The sequence below is a fragment of the Musa acuminata genome, chromosome BXJ1-11 (genome assembly GCF_036884655.1).
Source record: "Musa acuminata AAA Group cultivar baxijiao chromosome BXJ1-11, Cavendish_Baxijiao_AAA, whole genome shotgun sequence".
In the NCBI taxonomy this organism is placed as follows: domain Eukaryota; kingdom Viridiplantae; phylum Streptophyta; class Magnoliopsida; order Zingiberales; family Musaceae; genus Musa; species Musa acuminata.
Genome location: NC_088337.1, coordinates 6,061,552 through 6,085,490, shown reverse-complemented (window position 1 = coordinate 6,085,490; position 23,939 = coordinate 6,061,552). Strand labels below are relative to the sequence as shown.

Genomic DNA, 23,939 nt, shown 5'->3' with positions numbered 1-23,939 from the left:
TGTACTCTCATGAACCAGTTATTCAAGGAGTATTTGGATAAGTTCGTGGTCGTCTACTTGGACGATATCGTCGTCTACAGCCAAACGCTCGAGGAGCACGTCAAGCACCTTCGGACGATTTTCAAGGTTCTCAGGGAGAACACGTTGTTCGTAAAAAGGGAGAAATGCTACTTTGCTCAGACTGAGATCCTATTCTTGGGGCATCGAATCGGTGATGGCTCCATTCGGATGGATAAGTCGAAGGTGCAAGCGGTTGTGGAATGGCGAACTCCAAAGAAGGTGCCAGAGTTGAGATCCTTCCTTGGTTTCGTCAACTACTATCGACGCTTCATCGCGGGATATTCGAAGCGGGCAACCCCACTGACGGAGTTGCTGAAGAAGGAGCAGCCTTGGAAGTGGTCGGACAGATGCGAGATAGCATTCCAAGATCTGAAGGCTGCTGTTCTGGAAGAACCAGTGCTCAAATTGCCAAACTATGGAGAGCCCTTTGAAGTCCATACAGATGCTTCGGACTTTGCTATTGGTGGAGTGCTCATGCAAGAAGGTCATTCGGTGGCCTACGAGAGCCGCAAACTCAACGAGACCGAGAGGCGGTATCCAGTGCATGAGAAGGAGATGACAGCGGTGATCCACTGCCTACGAGTTTGGCGACACTACCTCCTCGGGTCACGATTTGTGCTGAGGACAGACAACATCGCCCTGAGTTATTTCCAAACTCAGAAGAAGCTCTCCCCAAAGCAAGCACGGTGGCAGGACTTCCTGGCTGAATTTGATATGGCAATGGAATACAAGCCCGGGAAGGCGAATGTCGTGGCCGATGCGCTGAGTCGGAAGGTGGAGTGCGTGAATGCTGCACAACTGGAGGGCAGAGGCCAAACAAGTCAGTTACACTCCAACTTCCTTTCTCGAATCAGAGATGGACTGTATAGTGATCCCCAGGCAGTTATCCTGATGCAGCTCATCAAAGAAGGCAAGGCACGACGATTCTGGGTCCAGGAGGGACTTATTTACACAAAAGGGAATAGAGTTTATGTTCCCCGAGTGGACAATTTAAGGCGTGAACTCTTAAAAGAGTGTCACGATTCCCTTTGGGCTGGACATCCCGGCATTCACAGAACATTGGCTCTCGTGGAGAGAGCCTTCTACTGGCCAAAGATGGGGATTGATGTGGAGGAGTATGTTCGAACATGCCTTACTTGCCAACAAGACAAGGTGGAGCAACGGAAGCCGGTGGGACTTTTGGAGCCGTTGCCTGTACCAGAAAGGCCATGGGAGAGCATTTCCTTAGACTTCATATCAAGCTTGCCGCCTGTAGGGGGACTTGGATCGATACTTGTGGTGGTCGATCGGTTTTCAAAGTATGCAACTTTCATTGCTGCTCCCCTACACTGTTCAGCTGAAGAGGCGGCCAGACTGATGATGAAGGGTGTAGTGAAGTATTGGGGAGTCCCACACAATATTGTTAGTGATCGAGACGCTCGGTTCCGAGGACGATTCTGGACCGAGCTATTCAAATTGTTGGGGTCAAAGTTATACTTCTCTACAAGCCTCCACCCCCAGACGGATGGTCAGACTGAAAGAATAAATTCGCTATTAGAGCAGTATCTCCGGCACTACGTGAGTGCCAATCAACGAGATTGGGTGAAGCTGTTGGACATCGCCCAATTCTCCTACAACTTGCAGCGGAGCTCTGCATCCAACAAGAGCCCCTTCGAAATTATCACAGGACAACAACCGTCGACTCTGCACACTATGGCAATTAGTTATACTGGGAGTAGTCCATCAGCCTACCATTTCGCAAAGGAGTGGCATCGAAATGCCGATATTGCGCGGGCTTACTTGGAGAAGGCGGCAAAACGGATGAAGAAGTGGGCAGACTTGGGAAGACGACCACAAGAGTTCAAAGTTGGCGATTTGGTGTTGGTAAAGCTCCATCCAGCATCACTCCAATTCTTCAGGAAAAGAGTCCACAAAGGATTGGTGCGTAAGTATGAAGGGCCCTTCCCAATTATCAGCAGAGTAGGCAATGTTTCTTACAAGTTGCAGCTGCCGGCGTGGTTCAAAATTCACAACGTTCTTCACGCCAGCAACCTGAAGGCCTACCATTCGGATCCGCAAGATGCTTCTCGAAGTATTCCAACTCGGCTACCTCCCATCACAGCCTCCTACGAGAAGCGAGTGGAAACCATTCTAGCGGATCGCAAGATAAAGCTACCCAACGGAGCGGAGCAGACAGAGTACTTGGTGAAGTGGCGAAAGCTTCCCCGAACTGAAGCCAGTTGGGAGCCTGAAGACGCCCTGCGACATGAAGAAGAAGTCATCAACAACTACCAACAAGCATCGACGAGGGCGTCGACAGTTTAAGTGGGGAAGAATGTCACGAACGGTCGTCGCGCACCCGCAACAACTCCGTTCAACGAACCGTTCGTCGCTCACACCCGCATGTACAGCTGCTTGACAGCATGTTTTCTTATGGTTTTGGGTCATTTTGCTTGTAAATATGTAAGTTCGAACAAGCTGCAGCGTTGCAAAGCGACCGTTCACCGAACCGAGCAAAACAGCCCAAAACGGCTCCGTTTTCGCGTGCCGCGGGAGGTGAGCGGAGTGTTGCCTCCGCTCACCAAAATGTCAGCCAACTCAGACCCCAGGAACCCCCCGGGTGGCACATGGCTGGATGGGGCTTCGGTTATATACCGGGCGTTGAACACTCTTTCGCAAGTTCGCACGTGACCTTTACGGGAACTTGGTGTTGCGTCCGGGACCAGGTGAGCGGCTGTTTGTGGGCTTGCAGCTGTTCGTTCATCCTTGAAAGCCTTGTTTTTCTCCCTCTCCCTCTTTTCTCTTGTGCACACAAGGTGTTCGACGAATTGCTTGTAAAGCTTTCCTATTCGCGAGACTTCGGGACTTGTCCGTTGCTCGTTCTTTCGATCTAACTCTCTTTCTCTTTTACAGGTCCTTCGGGACCTGCGAGAGGTTACAAAGTGGGCTGATCCTTGCGGAGCAAGATCGCAAGGGCGAAGCGCGACTTAGGCAACGCAAGCTAAGTTCGCGTCTTTGCCGCAAGAGTGACTCGCGACTTAGGCAACGCAAGCTAAGTTCGCGTCTTTGGCCGTAAGGGTGCCGCACGCCTTAGGCAATTCCAGCTAAGGTCGTGACACTACGTCACTTGTCTTCTTTTTAATTGTCTCCCATTGCTTGGTAGTGTTGCCTTCCTTCCACTCTTCTTTTGTTTCCTTAAAAAATTATAAATTATCTGGAAATTTCCAAAAATAGTCAAATAAACCAACTCCATTTTTAGCTGGTTCATCTGATTTTGGTGATATGACTGAGAAATATCTTAAAATAATATCGGCCTTGGTGTCTTGTTATACAAGTCAATTAATTTGATACACATGGGAATAAAATGATATGGTGAACTTTGTGTTTTATTCTATTTAGATTAATGAACTCAGGTATTCATGGAAATAACCTCTAGACGCTAGAAATGAGGCTCACATTGAATGAGAGCATTATTTTCCTAGACGAGTACACTTAACGTTTCTCAACAGACCAATAGTATGGCTCTTTAAGCTGTTATGGTTGGTTGGTATTTAGATGTTGACTTTTGTTTGATGTTTTTGTGGGTTTAAACTGTCTTTTTGTGAAAATTTACCAATCAAATCCTATAAGCTGTCCTTTTATAAGAATGAGGAAAATTGCACGCTAGTGCAAGCCAGGTTTGGCACTGGACAGAACAAGTGTTACCACTCAGTAACTCTATTGAACCAAGCTTACCATCATAGTTGAAACCAGGAACACTAAATGACAAGCCTATCACCCGACACCCCTATTATTTATTTTTTATTATTGTCTCCCACTTTTATTTTTTCTTTTTTAATCTATCCTCCCATGCTCTTCTCTTGCTTTCTCCCTTTCTCTCACTTTATCTTACCCCACCTCCTTGGCCTCTTCTCCTCATTGCTACCTTGCTCCAGTTGCTCTACCGCTCCTTGCCACCGTTTCCCCATGCTACATCACAATTGCTGGTTCCTCTTCCTTTGATATGCCTCTTCCTTCTCTCATGTTCCTTTGTATCCTCTTCCACCAAGTTTGAATCTAGAAGTATCGGCAAAGGACCAAGAAACCACCATGACATGAAAAGGGAATCCTATCAACTTACTCTTTCAAATCTAAGAATATAAGCTCATGAGCTTGGTCCTATTTCACCGTTGGGAAACAAACCATGCACCACATATATCCATGTTGCCTGGGACATCGTTCCTTACTTTCGTCTAATGAAATTACATGCTTCACCACTTCTGCGAGCACCATCGATTACTTTTTTCATTTTTTGCAAGTATTGTCCCAGGCGGGATACTTAACATGTTAGCTACTTTTCTTTCTTGTTCACTTCCCCATTGTTGGTAGGACCTTCAAATGTGATCCAGCAGTTTCTTCAAAATTACATTCCAAAACTTCAACAAGTTTATATGGGGCTTTGCAAATTTGACCATATTAAACTGGTTGGAGTTGGAAAAAAAAAGAAGAGATGAAACCTTCCATTTTAGGTAAATAACTTGTCATCACTATGAGGGACATGCCTTATTAAGAAAATATTTTGATGGTATTTATATTCTTCTATATGAGTCATATTGTTTTCTTTTACAAAAGTTGATTCACTGGAACTAATTTGACCTCACAAAGTTAGTTGAAACTTATGGTTCGACACACCCTCTAGAATCAAACTTAGATGACAGAGTCTAATTAAATGAATGGTTTGATTTTTTTTTTTGAAATCCTGTCACTTAAATTGGATCATGTATGTCCTTCAGGATAACCATCGACCTGATTAAATCTGTTTGACTCCGTAATTGGTTGTATTTGATTTCGCATCCTAACATTTAATCACTTCTTTTTCAGGTTTCTGTCTTTGTTAATGTCAGAACTTGTTATATCAAAATAGAAGATGATGGTGTGTAAATGCCTGGTCTCACAATTCTTACTATTTCAACCTGTTAATTATACTACATGCATGTATCTTTTAACTTCTCTTTGATTCTAGGTTGTGGTATTACAAGAGATGAATTGGTCATTCTGGGAGAAAAATATGGTCTGAACTCCTCTCTCAACATTTTGTTACAATATAAATATTGAATCTGCAATTTAACCAAGGACTTAGTTGTCTTGTATTGTTTTTCATCTCACCAGTAGCTAGCAGAATAATACTGCATGCGTGTACTTGCAAGTGCAGTACTATGTGGTGGTGCACTGACATGTGGCAAGTTATGCAACTTGCACTTGGCCATTGTGCTAGCTTGGATCATCAAGAAATTTCTAGTGGCAGCTGGTAGCTTAATTCATAGTTCTGACAATCTAGAATAATTTTATGCATGGTAGATGCTTTTTCTATATTATCTCTTGTTTCTGATTGCGAGTTGTGTTCTGCAAATTAGATACACACCTTTTCCTGCTGCAATTCTGTTTCTTTGTTGTCTGGGAAACATTTTTATGTTAACATGTGAAAATAGATAGTATAGGGACGCACAAGCAATAACTTAAGATGTTACAATCTCTATCTGGTTCTTCAGACAACATATTTTTGACATGCTTGACATAATGTTTAGAGGGTTGTTCTTTGAAAATCTTATTTTTTTTTATTATTCACTATGTTTATAGTATTTAAAAATCATTCATGAGAGGGTAGTTGAATCATTCATGGATGGGCATGCACTTGCAATGGCGTATGTAAAACCTTTCCGGTTAGATTCATCAAGCAGTTTGCATTTTGAACATACATGCAACATGCTGTAATATCCCAATTATTTGGAGCCGACTACATGGATATTTTCCTGCCATATAGCTTTGTGTAGGGAAATATCTCCTTTGTAACATAAATGCCTGGTCTATACTGCGATTGTCGTGCTTTTACAAATAATGCTTCTTCAGCTCCTCAATGTATCATTGCATCTTCTGGGTACCGCTAGCAAATAAGTGTCTGCTAGCTTTTTAGTTTTACTAAGGATTACCACCTATAGTGTTGCTTGGGCATTTAATTAGTGCATTGGGGTTGTTTTAGTACACAATTTTTAGATCTATTATAATGTCAACAGAATCAAATGAAGTATAAGACATGGGGCCTTGGCTTAAATCTTGATACTTGATCTTAAGTCCTTTCTGTCAGCTTATGATAATAGCTTATCTTGTATTTTTGATGATTCTCAGTTTTCTAAATAACTCATGTAATATTGTCTTGTGCAATTTCTCAACTTACGTGGAAAGCATTGTGTTCCTTTTTCTTTATCACAATTTCCATGCCTCTGAAACTGCTCCGTTGAAGTAATATGATTACATTTTGTGAATTCTTACTGATGCAATTCGCAACAACCATCTTCCTGGGAAAACATATTATTCTCCTTAACATTCTACAGAAAGACTGTAAGCGCACCCACCTTCGGGTACATGTGTATAGTCATTATATCACATTGTCTACGGGACACATTCAACTGCCTTTTAAATAGAATATTTCTTTGCAAATAGGAAAATTAAATAGTCATATTTAATGTTATTTTGTTCCTGGTGGACAAAGGTCCTGTGTTTCCTGAGTCCAGACAGAAATCTGTCCAGATTTGTACATCAAGTGGTGTCTACTTAACAATAACTAGAAGAAAGTGTAGATGCTTAAGAGGGAGCTTTGTGAATACCATATTGTTAGACCTAACCCATCCCTATCGACCACGTACTCAAACTTGAACATTTTCAGCATGGTAATTTTTAATGAAAAGATGACATGCTTCTTCTGTCTCAAGATCAACCTTGGGTTCTCAGCATACCCAAGATTAATTACAAGTTTAAGCTCCAAAAGTTGGTGTAGAAAGAGTCAACTTTGTATTTTATCTTTTTGTCACTTTGAGCGTTGAGCATCCTGATCAGGGAAGCAGAGTTCCTCTCTTTCTCTCTCTCTCTCTCTCTCTCTCTCTCTCTCTCTCTTAATAAGGAGTTCTTTTCCTTTCACCTAAATGTAATTTGGTTACAAGTTAGAACTTAAGAAAGTGCAATCTAGGAAAAGTATACTGGTTAGTAGGAAGTTTCTTTAGTAATAAATTAGCACTTTTATGCGAAATTAGAATTAGCCGTTTAAGTCTTGGTTTTAGTGTAGCTCATTGCGTTTTCAATTTTGACATCAGAAGGTAGGTGGTTCCAACAGTCCAGAGATGATTTCTCAACAGTATTAGTTGGTAAAGACAGACAAGAAAACTGAAATAATAAGGAAAGTTATTTATTAAAGTGTAATTTTTGGTTTTACAGAAAATTGCTGATGGTGATTGCTGATTTTAGGCTGAAAGCATAGGGATCACAAAATATGGTAAAGTGTTGAAAGGGAGAAGCAAATTTTTATCGAGTTATGCAAGTGTAACAAGAAAATACATATACACACACACACACATATATAATATATATATATATATATATATATACATACATATATATATATACATACATATATATATATACATACATATATATATATACATACATATATATATATACATACATATATATATATACATACATATATATATATACATACATATATATATATACATACATATATATATATACATATATATATACACTCCAAAATTCGTGCGTACCTATGGATGGTGACTAGTTTCAATATCTTGAGACTTTCTAACATGACACAAACTCTGGGTTTCATCTCAGATTTGTATAAATTAGTTGTTGATGGTTTTGCTTTTACTCAATGGTTGATTATGTTTTATTTAAGAGGATAAATGAAACTTCAAAAGTTGGTAGAAACTTTAGGCATCAAGAAAAATATAAAATATGCTAGCATTTTTTTTCCTTTAACATAGAAATCTATCATTTGTTTGATTTTGTAAGTACTTTAAAGCAAGGTTCGCCGTACCGTACTGTACCGACGTTTCGATCCGGGCTCGATACGGTATGGTATGGTGTACCGAGCAGTACACCTGATTTCACCGATTTAACCCTCCGAAAATACCTGAAAATTAAAAAAAAGTTAGGATAGGATTTTCAAGTTACGAATAAATATAGTAATAGTATAAGTTTAGCAAAATCAATGTTAATTAGGTAAGAATAGTATTACATATCTTTTTCGGGCTTTGAGGTAGTCTAGTTCGAGGTTCGTATTTCAGCCCGTTATAGATTGAAATATCTACAGAAAAATCAGTTGAATTGTTAGATTATTTTGTTACAATATAAACTATAAAATTCAAATGAATTAAATAATCATATATCTAGATATACTTGATTGTTGATTCTACCACCAAAACGAACGACGGGCCTCCACGGGTGGTGGATCGGGGTCCTCGATCCGATACATATCAATATGATACGTTTGTTGGACCCAATCATGAAATTGATCCTATGACATAATGTATTGATACACCGTATGCCATTGATGCATCAATGTTGTGCTGATCGTAGATTGATCGCCATGAATCATATTTGTCCGAGGCAGCTCTTGAGGCATATATTGGTGCTGTTCTGTATCATGTTGTTGCTCAGAGTAGGATGACCAACTATCACCATACTGTTGTTGTCCGTATGATTCTCCATAATACGATGACTGTGAATACAATGAGCCTCTTTCTGTGTCTATATCATGTATGCTCTGTCGCATTTGTTCATATTCATCCACTGCCTTCCCCTTCCCCTTCCCCTTCCGCGCATAAACTTGACCAGTACCTTGTCGAGTTCCATGATCTGAATCTTGAGTGGCATGTGTAAAATATTGCTCCTCAGTCCATTCACCACCCTCGAGTTGTGTAGACGAGACCAACGACTGCCTGGCATCACCGCCATCATCTGTCGAGGCACTGCTGTCCGTGTTGCTGTCATGTCTCTGGACCGAGCGAGAAGAGAGTGTGATTGTGAAGGTGTCTCGTCGCCCGACTCGATTCTTTCCAACGATGCAACTGATGATACTGCCTTCCCCTTTGCCTTTGCACGTTGGGCGGACGAGTGTGACCGTTGGGTGTCGGTAGTTCCTCGAGCAGTTTGACTCCTACCATGTTGTAATCGGGGGGGATTCTCCACCTGTTGGGGTTGTGCTTCTTCTTCTTCTATTGCCTCGGTGATAAAACGTGAAGGACGCTGAGGATCTCCCACCTCATCAAGTAGAGGATCATCTTGGTTCTCTACTGCTTCAACCCAATCTAACATTGACTCTGAATCTTCGTTGTAGAATTGGAGGTCAATGGGATCAATATCTGATTCCTCTGGCTCCTTATCCAACTCAGCACATCGCAATTTTAGCCGCATGTTATAATGGACATATACTAGTTTCTCTAACCGTCTATAGAAGATTCTGTTGCGGACCTTCGTATGAATCAATGCAAACGTTGACCAATTACGTTTGCAACCAGTAGATGTTGTTGTCTGTGAAAGTTCACGAACGACAACCTTCCTTAACTATGGTGCATCGCCTCCAAATTGTAGCCACCACCGGACTGCAAAAAGATATAAATAAGATTTTATTAGCATAACAAATAATTAACATTAAATATAATTGATAATCAATATGCATAACTTTTCCTCACCAGGATCCATAGTGTAACGACACGATACAACTACAACGTCGGAGAATGAACCAACTGTTTCTCGAAATAATCGATCCTCCATAAAAATATCGGTTGCCTCGGTAGTGTTTGGCAAGAGCCGATATATAACATTTCGTAGTGTCGTTAGGAAATTATTTTGCGTTCCGAGAGCATATCGATATTGAATTGTCGGGTTTAGATAATACGCTACAAAACATAATTTTGTTAGTATGATTTTTTATTATCTAAATAATAATAAATTAAATTATTCTGAATATGAATTTACCTGCATTATGGATATCTTGATCCATATGAACTTCGGTCCGACGATCAATGATTCGTACGTATTGGTCGGCCTTAAAATCATCTTTGAATGCTTTCCTGACCTCCTCTCTTGTTGAAATCAGCATATATTTAAGATACGACATCTGTGGACGCTTGTCCATATCGACTTTACGGAGGACAATATAAAGTGGTTCCACACCTTTTATGATTTTTGCTATAGTCTCCCAAAATCTAGAGGAAAGAATGACCTTTTCTATCTTCTTTCTATCGCTCAATTTCGAATATTTGGATTTAGACCACTCTTGTGAGCTAGCCATTGCCTTCAAGCTATGCCTTTTTTGCTGTAATGACTTTAATGCAATAAAATTGGTAGTAAATCGAGTAATTCCAGGTCGAAGTATCTCACCGTTTACATACTTTTGCATTAATGCGTGGACCCAATGATGATTATATATAAACTTTGTAATTGATTGTGCTTGAGCTACACATTTCTTGACCGCATCCAACTCACCAATATCCTTAAGCATTAGATCTATGAAATGAGCTGCACATAGAGTCCAAAACAAAGTTTTTCTTTTTTCCATCAATTGCAAACCGACCTTTTTGAAATTCGCTCCATTGTCAGTTATTATTTGGACAACATATTGTGGTCCAATCTCCTCTACCATAGTGTCCATCAAGCTCTCAATGTAGTTTGCATCTTAGATCTTTTCAGAAGCATTAACAGACTTATGAAACACCACTCTTCTATTGCAATAAACAAGAAAGTTGATGATACTCGTTCTTGTTGGTCCTGTCCAATTGTCACACATCAATGTCACTCCATATTCGTCCCATTGCCTCTTGAAGGATTTGATCCAATCCTTTAGTTCTGCCATCTCCTCATCTAAGTACACGCCGTAAATCTCCTTCGGTGTTGGAGGTTAGATCCCTGTGCCAGACTTTTGAATAGAAGAGACCATGCTTTGATAATATGGACCTTGGGCTGTGTTGGCTGGAATCCTATGAAAGTTGAACCATTTTGAGATCGCCTTCCCAATATTCCGTTTTTTTCTTCTTTTGTGTATGTATAGTCAATCCATGTCTGTTTCGCTGTTTGTAGGGGATAGGCTTGCGGATCAATATCAACAATATCTGGTGCGGACTTCCTACCAAGACCTCTCATAAAACCACGGAGTCCACCATACCTCATGCTACTAGTTCGGCCTAACCGAGAAGGAGCAGTTGGTTGCCTCATGCCGGTTGACCTCTGGATTCCAATTGTGAGTCAGGTCGTCGATGTCTCATTGCTTCATCGACCGTATACTGATGCTCCAATGATGCACGAATCCCAGTTGTGAGATCCGGGTCGACTTCATTGCTGCAACCCTCATACTGATCATAAACTGGTTCCTGTGTAGCCCTATGATATTCTTCCTCAACTCTTGCCTTCTTTTTTAATGTATCTTCCTTTGCTTGTTTAAGCTTGCTTTGAAATAATTTACGGATCTCCGTTGGAACATTCTTGCATTTTGCAACATCAGGATACCCACCAGCCAAATGCATTTTCACTCGAGTTATTCCTCCAACCTTGCCAATGTAGTCACAATAAATACATTGCTAATGATGACGGTTTCCATCTAGTTTTCGGACATGAACTCATGTATCATCATGTGGCTGTTCCTTTGGTGTCATGATCCTACCAAATTTAAATCAAATAAACTATAAAGTATAAACATATTAAATTAACCAAATATCGATCATAAATCACTAATCGCAATATTAAGTAATTTTATTAAAACATAACTAATCATATTTTATCATCATAAATATGTTACATGCATAAAAGAAATATTAAAATCATTAGATACACTAATTACACGATTAACATAGTTAATTTTTTGCTATTTACTTCTCTTTCAACACTATAAATATGGTAAACACCCTAATAGGTATTAAAGATATTGGATTGACATAAAATCGAATAAATTTCGATTAAATCATCATTAAAATGACTAATCGTAGTATTAAATAACTTTAATAAAATATAATTAAACTTATTTTACCATCATATATATGTTAAACACATAAAAGAAACATTAAATATGTAATTTTAATCCAATATGATTCAAATTATGATAAAATCATCATTTATCTACACTAATTATACGATTAATATAGTTAATTTTTTACTAATTACTTCTTTTTCACCACTATAAACATGACAAATACCCTAATAGGTATTAAAGACATTGAATTGATATAAAATCGAATAAATTTCGATTAAATCATCATTAAAATAACTAATCGCAGCATTAAATAACTTTAATAAAACTTAATTAAACTTATTTTACTATCATAAATATTATTCAATATTTACTATGTATGAAACACACTAATCATAATCTTAAATATCTTAATTACTCTCTAATTAAAGAAAATGAATATATACCTCTTGATTAGAAAATTTTTCCTCTTAATTTTTTCAAATTAGCCTCGATTGAATTCACAAATCGTTGTTTTATAGAGTTTAGGAGAGAAAAAAAAAGTTTGAGAAAGAGTTTAAGAGAGTATAATGAAATAAGAGAGAGAAGAATGGTTTAAATAGGAGGAGAAAGGGCTCCAACGGTCAAATTGATCGTTGGAGCACTGTAACATTTGCTTTAAAGATATCGAGTGGAGCACTGTACCGAATCAAATTGACTCTGTATCGAGCGGTATCGAGTGGTACCGGGGGGTATTGAGTGGTGCCAGGCGGTAACGGAATTTCGACCGTTACCGCTCGATATTACCCCGTATCGTCCGATACAGGGTTTTTTTGGCAGACCTTGCTTTAAAGATGCAAGTGCTAAAATCGTGGTTTGCAATATCGTACCATACCGTTTGGTACGGGCAGTACATATCGGTCCGATAGAGGATTGGTATGGGCGGTACATCAGTATACCTTAGTGTACCATATATCGGTATGCTCGGTACAGTTCAGTACCTACCGTACCGACAATTGATCGGTATATTGGTACGGTACGGTATTTAGAACCTTAGCCAAAAATATTTTAATTTGCTCAAATTCTTTCTTCAAACAAACTTAAATGGGAAATACCTAGTCTATAACGTAATTTAAAACTTTGTCTAATGATTTTATCCTTGAAATAGTTAGTTTCAGTGTAAATCAATGAAAGTGCAAACTTGGGCCAGAACTACTATAGCTTCAGAAACCATTGAAACTTCATGAAACTCTGAAACATATTTGTATTGATCAAATGGATCACTTTTTTCTTAAACTTCATGCCATGCCTCTTATGGTTCTTGTTGATTCTTTTGATATTAAAGAAGGTTGGTAATTTTGAATTTCTTTATATTTTCTGTGTTTTCCTTATTGAACACATTAACCAGTTTCAGTGTTTGTAGTGCATCTTTGTTATCATTTCATTTATTGACATTGATGGTATCATGGCAATGCTTGAACTGTAATCTTCCACTATATGCAGCCACTTGGAATGGTTCCTGTCACATTACTGACTTTGGCTTAGTTGAAGCCTTTTTCTTGCTTTACTCTCCTTGCCCCAAAATGAAGAATCTGCATGGTGTATATAAGGCAAAGGATCTATCGTGACAATTTTAAGAGTGAATATTCTACCTTACAGTGGCCTACATTACATTATTACAATACTATGTTAAGTAGATATGCATATTTTTATTAACGTTCTTTGTTGTTACAATGCTAGATTTAATTGACGTTCAGATCATCAGTTGGATGTTATGCTTGAGCAGTACTAAACCAATTTTTTGTTTGACATGCATTGTTATCAACTTATCATATTCATTCTTAGACTGTAAATGGCTGGCTCAATTCTTCTTCTCTCCTTTTTTTTACCTTGAATAGAAATAGAAATGTTAACATGCTACAGTTTGCCAATCTTAAGAAGTTTTGACTATTGAGGTATCATTGAAGTACTGTGATGTATAAACAGCAACATCGAAGTCTGGTCTTGTGGATGATGGAAGATCTAGCACTCATGGCTTGGGTTTTAGAGGAGAGGCATTGCTTTCACTTTCTAATATTTCTATAGTTGAAGTTAGAACGAAAGCCCGAGGGAAGCCAAATGCATATTGCAAGATTATAAAGGCATTGGTTTTCTTTGGTTTTTGGATTAAGTAATGTTTGACTTAATTGCTTGAGGCTAATCTTTTTAGAAAATATCCAGGGATCAAAGTGCTTATTTCTTGGCATTGATGATCAGAGGGAAGGTGTGGGTACCACTGGTAATCTACTTATATCTTTTTGTTTTTTTTTTCTCTTGCCCTTTGAGAATAGCATTATCATCCTGCTAGATGCCATGAGGCAAACTGGTGAGGTTCTGGCCTGTCTGCTTGACTTAAACTCATATCAAACTTCAGATACTGTAATGCTTGCTCCTTGAGAATCTTTTAATTGCTTAAGTTTTCTACTTTTTATTTTCTGTCTTTCTTTAATTGAAAATCTGATACCATTTCAAATACTTAATATGCTTACTTCTTGAGAATCCTTCATTTGTTTAAGAACATTTCTTGTACTCTATTGTAATTTTTCCTTTTGTTTCAGTCTTTCAGAGTTTGAAGCTTAGTTTCCATCTTGTCGCATAAATTGTTCTTTGATTCAATTCTTCAAGTACTTAAATATGACTTAATGATTATATTTTCAGTCTTCAGAAAACAAATAATTCAGCATAATCACTGTATGGCTGGCATTTGCTCTTTTACGACTTGGTTTATCATGGTCTAAATCATGGAAATAGTCTCTCTACGATCTTTAGAAAACAAATATTCAACATAATCACTGTATGTCTGGCATTTGCTCTTTTATGATTTGGTTGACATGGTCTAAACTAAATCATGGAAATAATCTCTCTACAGTCCTAGAAAACAAATTGTTCAACATAATCACTCTATGGCTGGCATTTGTTCCTTTACGACTTGGTTGACATGGTCTAAATCATGGAAATAGTCTTGCTACTTATAGGGGTAAGGTTGTGTACATTGATCCTTGATGGTGGTATGCCCTTTAGAATGATTATTTGATTTTAGAAATTTATTCAAAATTTTCTTCATTGGCAACCTTTGTCCTTTCATTTTTTTTTTTTTGATCTGATGCAAGTTTGTTTTTTCGCATTTGAATTTTGTTTGTATTCTCTTAAGACACCTTGGTGGTGGTTTGTTTGTTTTCCACTTTGGCTACGTTGACAAGGTTGTTACTCCTGGCATATTACCTCAGAAGTTTTTTGTTAACTTTGAAGTAATTCGATTTCATTTTGGAGATATTCCAAGAAAATATTTGCTCGCTTTGGTTTTCTATCTTTCTTGTAGATATCAGTGATTTCAATAGGCGCTCGGGCGCTTGCCTAGGGGCTCGGGCGAGGCGAGGTGAGGCCCGAGCGCCTTGCTTCACTTCCAGGTGGCGCGCTTCAAAGAGGCACCGCCTGGGCGCTCGCCTGAGCCTAGGCGCCAAGCGCTTTGAGTGAACGCCTGGGTTAAACCAGACAACCGAACCAACGTTTTAGGTCTGGTTCGGTCTCCGGTGCTTTAGTTGGTTCAATTGAACTAACTAAAGCATTGATATCAACTACCGCTGCCCAACCCTAACCCTGCTCGCGTTCACGCTACCGTTGTTGCTTCTCGCTGCTCCCTCTCCCGCTGTCGCTGTCGCCGCTGCCACTGCTCGTTGTCACCGCTCCCGCTGCTGCTGCTCGCCGCTGCCATTGCCACTGTCGTCGCTCGCCGCTCTCGCTGCCGCTGCTCACTTTTACCGCTGTCGCTGCACTCTCGGTCTTCCCTTACACTCCTCTTCCTTCTCCTCTTTTGAAAGTATACTGTTAATAGTATACTGTATACTATTAACAGTATACTAGTAATAGTAATATATTTATATTTATTAGATTAATAATATATTATTTTGATTTTAATACTGTTAAATAATTATATTTATTAATTATATTATATATTTTAATATTTTAGCGCCTCGTTTTGCTCGGGCGAGCGCCTGGGCGAGCTCCTAGTGCCTCGGGCGTTTTTGGACCTTAGCATCTTTTGGCGCCTAGCGCTTTTTAAATCACTGGTAGATATTAATGGACCACCAATTGTTTTATACTTTTAAGTCTTGAATAAAATTTTCCAATTGTTCTGCTTACTTGTGAATGTCTAATATGCTGTTTCAGTTTCTTTTGCTTCTCACATGACACTGAATGATGTTCTCATGGTTCTGAACTACTAACATACTATTTTCACAACTGCCTGAACACCAGAAGAAATTCTAGTGATGATCAGTTAGTGAAGGTGATTTCCTCGTGTGTGGCTTGTTCTGCATTGTTAGATGCTATGTTCAAAATGATAGGACATTTGGATATGTTAAACTTGGGTGCACCAAGGCCCCATCAATCAGTTGGAAGTAATGATCCAATTCAGCCAACCCAGTGAATTTTTTCTAGACCCAGTCTTTAAGTACATACATATAAAGAATCACAAGGTTTCATGCTCATTTGTGCATTGTGAAGTGATGGAAAAATGAACTTGGTGCATGAATGGTGCACAATCCACAAATTTAATTCAGTGCAACCAAAGTTCTGATTGTTTTCAGTTTTCACAATTTCTTTATCTATAGTTATTGGTAAGAGCAACTTCCGGATTCTACTTTGTCCAAAAGTTGCAATTTTCTGGTGTCAGTTTAACTATTCTAAGCCTTGTGATTATGTTAACTTGTTAAGTGTTCAATAAAGGAAGAGATTGTTTCATTTGAGGTTCTGAGTTGGATATGACACCACCTGAAAATTAGATGAAAGGAACATCACTTAAAGTGGTTCTGAAAAGATCTCCAGAGAATGGCACCTTCAAGTGGCTGTCAGTTTCAACTAAGATCTGCTACAGAGGGGAGGGAATAACCTAGGAAGATGGAGAACTTGTGGAAAATATACATTCAAGTCTTATAAATTAAATAGAGACCTTAAGTTGAATGCATTAATATTGGTGTCAAAATTGTCTATTTCAGCTCAAAACTCATTGTCTAGTAAGTGATCAGTTCAAGTGTTACAAGTTCACTTCTTCCTATCTTGCATTTGGTTCTATAAAGGTTTGCAAAACCATGCCATACCTCTCTGTGCGAGCGGTATATACCAGTCCGCTAGTAGATCGGCACGCGAACCGCTCGCTATCGGGCGGTATCAGCCTTTTGGCCTCGTATCGGGTGATACAGGGTTGTATCAGGCGGTAATGGTCGAAATTTCGACTGTTATCGACCTGTATTGGTTGATATCGGGCGGTAACGAGTTCAATAAAGCATGTGATCCTTTATTGCGGATTAGATCGCCGATTCTTTGCCCCCTCCATGATCGTCGATTGGCTCGATGCCGAACCTGTGGAAGAAGTTCCGGGCGAGCGGTGGCGGCAGCAGGGGCGGTGGAGTGTCCCGGCTCCTTGCTGAACTCTAGCCTCCCAAGCAAGGTGGCTCGCTCGTCGTCCAGATCGGCTTCCCGACCTCCCTTGTTAACCTCGTCGTCAAGAACTGTGGCCGCTTGAAAAAGCCCTTGCAGAAGAAGAAGCTGCCTTCCTCTGACCTCGACTCCTCTGCTTCTGGTCTCGTTGCAATCCTCGTCGTAACGACACCATCGGATGATGGAACTCGACCCGGTGCTGCCTTTGTAAACCACCCCGTTCCGATGACTAAGGTTGGCTATTCGTCGTCACTCATTTTTACCTAGATGAATAGTAAGAGGTTAAAGATAGGGTTGGGGTTTCTTTTGGTAATGATGTCGGTTTTGGGTCATGGGATCAATTTCTATTTTTAGATATTTTTGAAGGGTTTTATGTTTTTTTTAGGCGTACCATTCGGTATGCCTTGGTGTACCACTTGGTACGTTGTACCATACTATATCGAACAAAGCTCGATACACCGGTATGGTACGAGATTAAAAACCTTTCTATTAATGTGACATTAAGCTAATATATAGCAACTTCATATTCATGTTCCTTAGTTTGGCTATGACTGAACATGTGAAAAATGTTCACAAGAGACCATCAAGAAATCTTTGATAATGTCAGTTTAACAAATTAGATAGTTAAGGTTGATTGTCATATCTACCGTGTTTAAAATTATATATAACCCTGTAGATGCAATAAGTTATTTTATTAATTAGATTAAACTAACTTGTAAAATACTTTACTTTCTTGGATAATCTTTGTGTTGAATCTCGGATTTTGATGATGAAGTCAATTGTCATTTGTTATCTAATCCATATGTTGAGATAAGTGTGCAGGATTAACTACGATGGAAGTAAGACATGCAACAGGAGTTGCGCCGGAGTCAAGACCATGATCACGTTGGGGGTTCGAGAGTTCGATGGAAGTCCGGATGGTCGTCAGAGGTTCTGCGGGAACAAATCCGAGAAGTCTAGGAGCTTGCCAAAGAAGCTCATCGGAACTTACCAAATGGATCGTCGCAAGTCCAGGAGTTTGCTGGAAGTCCGCCGGAGCTTCGCCGAAGGTTCGTTGGATGTTCGCCGGAAGTTCGCCGGAAGAAGCGATTGACGCACCGGAGCAAGTTGCAGTAAATGTCTCAAGAAATATCATAGTTAGCATATAGATTAAGTTAGGAATGAGAGGTGATCCCATTAACTTAATTTGGGGGCAATTGGGCCCTTGATAGACCCAAATTGGGCTGAATGGATCAACCCATTCGGACCAGAATTCCTGTTAGGCGGTGGCACTGCTAGGGTTGGCGGTGGCACCGCCCAGGAGATGGTCTCCTAGGAAAGCTGAACGGTGCAACTGCCTGGGCTCAGTCTCCGAGCGAGACTGGGCGGTGCAACCGCCCCAGTCAGGCGGTGGCACCGCTAGAGCTCGGTCTCCGAGCTCTGTCAGGCGGTTATACCGCCCTAGTCAGGAGGTAGGACCGCCAGGACCCCGGAAATCTGGGAAAAGACATTTACTTTGTGAATTTTAGAGTTCAAAAGTGTTGTAAAGGCTAGAAGTTCTCCTCCCTCTTTTCTTCCAAGTTTTGATCTTTCAAGAGAGGAGAGAAAAATTCTGTAAGGGTCGTCTCCTAAGCCCGTCAAAAGGAGTGAAACTGTAAAAGGGTGGTTGACTTTCGCCTATTGAAGGAAGGCCTCTAGTGGACGTCGGTGACCTCATCGGAGGAGGAAGCCAAAAGTGGATGTAGGTCAAGATTGACCGAACCACTCTAAATCACTTTCTGTTCTCTATCTTAACTGCAAACTGCCTCCATAGCTTTACTTTAACTGCACTTCACCTAATCTAAGTTAAAACAACTTCCGAATCGGCTTTCATACCGAAATCACTTTTATCGTACGAACATCGTATTTCGGTTTGCAATTACATTCTGTTCTCTATCTTAACTGCAAACTGCCTCTATATCTTTACTTTAACTACATCTCGCTTGATCACAAGTTAAAGTGATTTCCGAATCGGCTTTCTTACCGAAATCGTTTTTATCATACGAATGTCGTTTTAAATCGTCGAAAGTTTTCCGCTGCACTAATTAACCCCCCCCCCCCCTCTTAGTGCTCTTGATCCTAACACTTTGGAGATCAGTTCTAGAGCAGAAGAATTCATTGAAGTTCTAAAGTTCATATTGTGCAGTACAGTTTCAGGTTGGAAAGGGTTGAGAACTGACCTGAACTTATAACCACCCTTGTTTGGTCCCGAAAGGCTAGGGGTAGCTCCTTAGTTGCTTTCTTTATATTTCCTTTTTAATCAAGCAGATATAAGTAATTAATTTGTATAAGCTGCTTTACTGTTTATATGAATTAATTTTTCATATATGAGTTATATGCCTCATGGTGCATTATGACTTAGCATGAAACAGAGTACTTATATATATTTGTTATCCGGACAATGATTTCATGGAATTAAGGTTCATATCTTGCAGTTATTGTTCGAGATTTATTTTACAATCAACCTGTCAGGAGGAGATACATGCAGTCTAGGTTTTTCCCTTTATTTACACTCTTTGTTGCTTAAATTAAGTGCTTCTCATTTTGCAAGTTCATGGTGTTTACACTAACATAAATTTTTTTTTTGATTTGTTTATAAAGCTCCAAAAAAGTGCTTTATTGTGTGAAGAAAGTTGTTTTGCGAGCTGCTTTAGTTCACTCACAAGTTTCATTCAAACTTGTTGATATTGATAGGTGAGTTCTTTGAGCTCTTTACATCATTTAGACTCTTCTAACTAGTAATTGACAACATTCTACCTTTGAAAGCAGCGAGGAGGAGCTGATCTGCACAACACCGTCTTCATCTCCTTTGCCTTTTGTTTCTAATATGTTTAGTAATGAGGTTTCTGATTCTCTTCACGAAATAGTTTTCTCTGATGACATGCTGATGCTTTCTGGATACATTTCTGGACCGGGTGATGTTTGCCCTACAAAGGTGCATATTTAGTGCAAGAAAACACAAAACTGTAAACATGCAACTTATTTGTATGTGTGCCTAACAAAACAATTATCTGTTATGCAGGCTCTCCAATATCTCTGTATCCTTTTTTAACTTTGGTTCTGTTAATCTCTTCATGCCTTGGTGTCGTCGCCTTAATTCCCTTCAGATGTTAACTTGAGGTTTATCAGCAAGGGTCCAATTCATAATTTGCTCAATAATCTGGCATCAAGTGTTCTGTGTTCTTTGGCTCTCCATGCAGTTGACCCTGAGATCCAAGGTGGAAAGAGACACAAAATTCAAGCTAATCCAGCATTTATACTTAACCTACACTGCCCTACTTCTCTTTATGACCTGCATTTCGAACCTTCTAAGACAATTATTGAATTCAAGGTGTTAGCTCTTTGTATAGTTATGCACTTATGCTTTATTTTCTTGTGGTTTGAGCATATAAATGTTCAAATTTATCGTGTAGTATTTTTAAAAATTTCTTAGATCCTTGTCCATCTCTAGATTCTATGATCAAAATTTACATTGTATCTAATGGATCTTTGGCTTTACTCTAGCTGTTTGTTACATGATCAACTCTTCATGTATCAAATTTTATCCAAGCAACTATAATATACTAAAACCATTAGCAGAATTATCATCTTATGGTTGGCATAAAGTAGGCATCATTGTCTTTTGTATCGAGGTTTAAAATACCTTTGGTATGGATTCATAGTGATTGGAATTTTTCAGTCCGAGGTTGAATCATATATGGACCAACCCTTATTGGAATTAACCTTTGCTGACTCTTGCCCCACAATGTCTCCAACTTTGCCCCTGCAATTTGAGTCAGGCTTGCTCACCTTGGTTCCTGTATAATGGCATTGTCCAGTTTAGGTGCGTGCCTGTCCCTCGAGGTTATTTTCAATCATGTTACCATTCGCGTCAAATCATGAATCATCACTCATTTGAATGAGGGAACTAAGGTGTTATTCCTCTCTTGCTTATGCTAGTGTTCCCTTGATCTCCATCCAAGGAATGCACCATGAAGTTGGTGCTCTTGTGCTAAGTTTCGGTTCAAGTCAACTCCATGTGGCTCAGGCTCTTTACTGAGTCCAATCCAAGTTGCTTCTCTTGATTTGTGTCGAGATAATGGTGGCCTTGGCATTCAACTGTTGCATGGGTCAATTCTCCGTTGAGTTTGATGTGCATATGCATTAGTTCAATATGTGCCTTCATCTTTGTTGACTCGTGCCTGTCTTTGGCATTTCCTTTGGTATTTTCTTCGTCTTGACCTTGCCATGCATCCCTATGCATTGTTCCATGTGAGATCCATGTGATGATCTGTCATCACTTTCTCGATTTGAGCCCTCTTTGAGCTTGTTGAGCTGGCCTTTGTTTTGGCCTTCGTTTCGTTTGCCCCTTCACTTGGCTCACGTAGTGCATCTCCGATGCGATATTCCACGTGAGGTCCTTTTAATGACTTTAATGCTGGTCGGATGCAACCTTTTGAGTTGGTTGAGCTTTTACCATTGCATCACATGTTCTTTGGTGAATAATGGTGCAGTTAAGAGTTCTTGCATCTTAAGGTCTTCCCCTCATCATCTGTTGTCTGATGCCTTGGAAGTATTCATAAAAAATTAGGGACTTTCCCTCTAGAAACTTATCTCGTTAGAGAAACTTTCCTCTAGTATCCTCCAGTCTAGAAATTAAAAGAACGCTTCTCCAAATATACCCCATCTTCTCTGCATTCTTCAGTTCAAATTTGTTGGTCGTTCTGCCACTGAGCACACTTGCTCATTCATGTGCCCTCTGCTTTGCCACTAAAGCTTTAAGAAGAGTGCTGAATTTTCAGTCTTTAAGTTCATATCTGAAGGCTGAGGTTTTAAGAAGATTTCATGTTGTATGGTTTAAAGACTGCAATGTCACATAGGAGTACTGTACCGATCCCTGATTAGTCTGATACATACTGACCGGTACCAGTGTATCAACACTCATATACTGGTATGTACTGAATGCTCAAAGAGAAAGAAGGAGAAGAGGAAGGAACATATGTCAATGGAGGAAGAGGAGGAGGAAGGAAGAAGGAAGAGGAAGAGGAAGAGGAAGTTGAGGGTGTGGTGGAGGTAGAGGAGGAAGGAAGAAGAGGAGGCAGTGGAGGAAGAGGAAGAGGAAGGAAGAGGAGGAGATGGTGGAGGAAGAGAAAGGAAGAAGAGGAGATGGTGGAGGAAGAGGAAGGAAGAAGAGGAAGAGGAAGAGGAGGAGAAGAGGAAGAAGCATATTTGAGGTTGTGAGAGGGAAGTGAGGTAAGTTGGATGCAGTGAGAAGAGGGGAGGTAGGCAGCGGTAGAAGGTAGTGAGAGGCAGTGAGAAGAGGGACTTAGGTGGTGCCAGCAGTGGATGACGGCAAGAAGAGGGGAGATTTTGCAGCGACCGACGACAGCGAGGGTCCATGGAATCTTTTCTTTTTTCTTAATTAGACCGGACTGGACTGGCCAAAATGTCGGCAGTTCATGGCTAGACCGGTATACATTTCAATATTTTTAAAATTTTTTATTAGACCGGACTGGATTGCCTGAAATGCGTAGGTTGGTTGTACTGGCCAGTATAAAAATTTTTAGGCTATAGAGCTGCTAAAATCTTGTTTTAATGTTGAATAGTTCAATTGGACAAGGTGTCTCACCCTGCAACCTTGGCACATCTGGCAGAAAGGTTTGAACATATATGGAGCAAACAACTTGCAATGTTTTGTACTTTTTTAAGTACTGTCTGTGACTATAAGAAGGTTTATTTTGTTTTATCAACCAAGACAGAATATTGCACTAAAGCACTTAATTTCTTTTTTCATTTGAGATTCATGGGGAAGAATGCCTGTAATTGTATGTCTTCACTTTTTCCATGTTGAAGTTATCCACTAATGGTGCAAGGTGATATTTCAGGTTGTCTTTGAGAATGTAGTATAATAAAAAAAACTTCAAATAGGAAAACAAATTTTTATTATCTTTTCTTTATCATCACATCGGGAAAAATAATAAAAGTCAAATTCTTCTTCTTGGATAACCTGAGAATGTCAGTTCATCCTTTAGAAAGGTTTTATCGTGGAACAGAAATCCCTCAACTCTCTTATGACCATTTTTTTGGGCTAAAGAAATATTGAACTTTGTATGAGCTGCTCAATTGTAGACATTGCTAATTCTGTTTATCTAGGACTTCTTTTCAATATTTTGCTCGTTTTAGACTACCGTATCATGTACTTTGTGCCTTATTTATGGAGCACACATTTAGGCCTTGCTCTTTCTTTTTAGGACTGGGATACTGTCTTAACTTTCTTTGAACGAGCTGTCAGGCAATCTTGGCAGCAACATCTGGCACCATCGTTGCAAGGTCAAACTCTCAGTCATAATAGTTCATAAGGTTGAAGAAGATAGTATGCTTGTTACTTCTTTTTCAGCCTAAAGCTGTATTATGTTGTGTTTATCTGTAGGAAGTTCCCAGAAAATTGGTGCACTTAGGAAAAGTGAAGCACAGAAGGAAGGTATTGGTGTTACATCATAATAAGTTTTTGTCCTTTGAAGGATCTTGATGATGTGATTTCAACAGTAAACCTTTATTTTTTTACTGTCTTGCTTTTCTTTCTCACCTTATATTCTTGTACAAAACTCTCTTGTGGATGAAATGTAGAAATTTATATAGCTGATGTTGGAGTATA

At 39.5% G+C, this 23,939-nt stretch overlaps 1 protein-coding gene across 2 annotated transcripts in view; it reads left to right on the top strand.

The window, feature by feature from the left end:
* LOC135597053 (DNA mismatch repair protein MLH3-like) overlaps positions 1–23,939 on the top strand; it is a 59,426-nt gene that overhangs the window by 5,433 nt on the left and 30,054 nt on the right. For both annotated transcript variants that reach the window (XR_010481099.1, XM_065089481.1), the window contains exons 3-13: positions 4,900–4,951; positions 5,042–5,089; positions 13,799–13,953; positions 14,033–14,090; positions 19,741–19,798; positions 19,907–19,999; positions 20,075–20,240; positions 20,328–20,343; positions 20,413–20,636; positions 23,536–23,614; positions 23,715–23,765. Coding sequence is in view for 1 of the 2 variants with exons in the window: in XM_065089481.1 (XP_064945553.1) it covers positions 4,900–4,951; positions 5,042–5,089; positions 13,799–13,953; positions 14,033–14,090; positions 19,741–19,798; positions 19,907–19,999; positions 20,075–20,240; positions 20,328–20,343; positions 20,413–20,636; positions 23,536–23,614; positions 23,715–23,765 (1,000 nt within the window). In the remaining variant the exon portion in view is untranslated. The remainder of the gene's footprint in view (positions 1–4,899; positions 4,952–5,041; positions 5,090–13,798; positions 13,954–14,032; positions 14,091–19,740; positions 19,799–19,906; positions 20,000–20,074; positions 20,241–20,327; positions 20,344–20,412; positions 20,637–23,535; positions 23,615–23,714; positions 23,766–23,939) is intronic.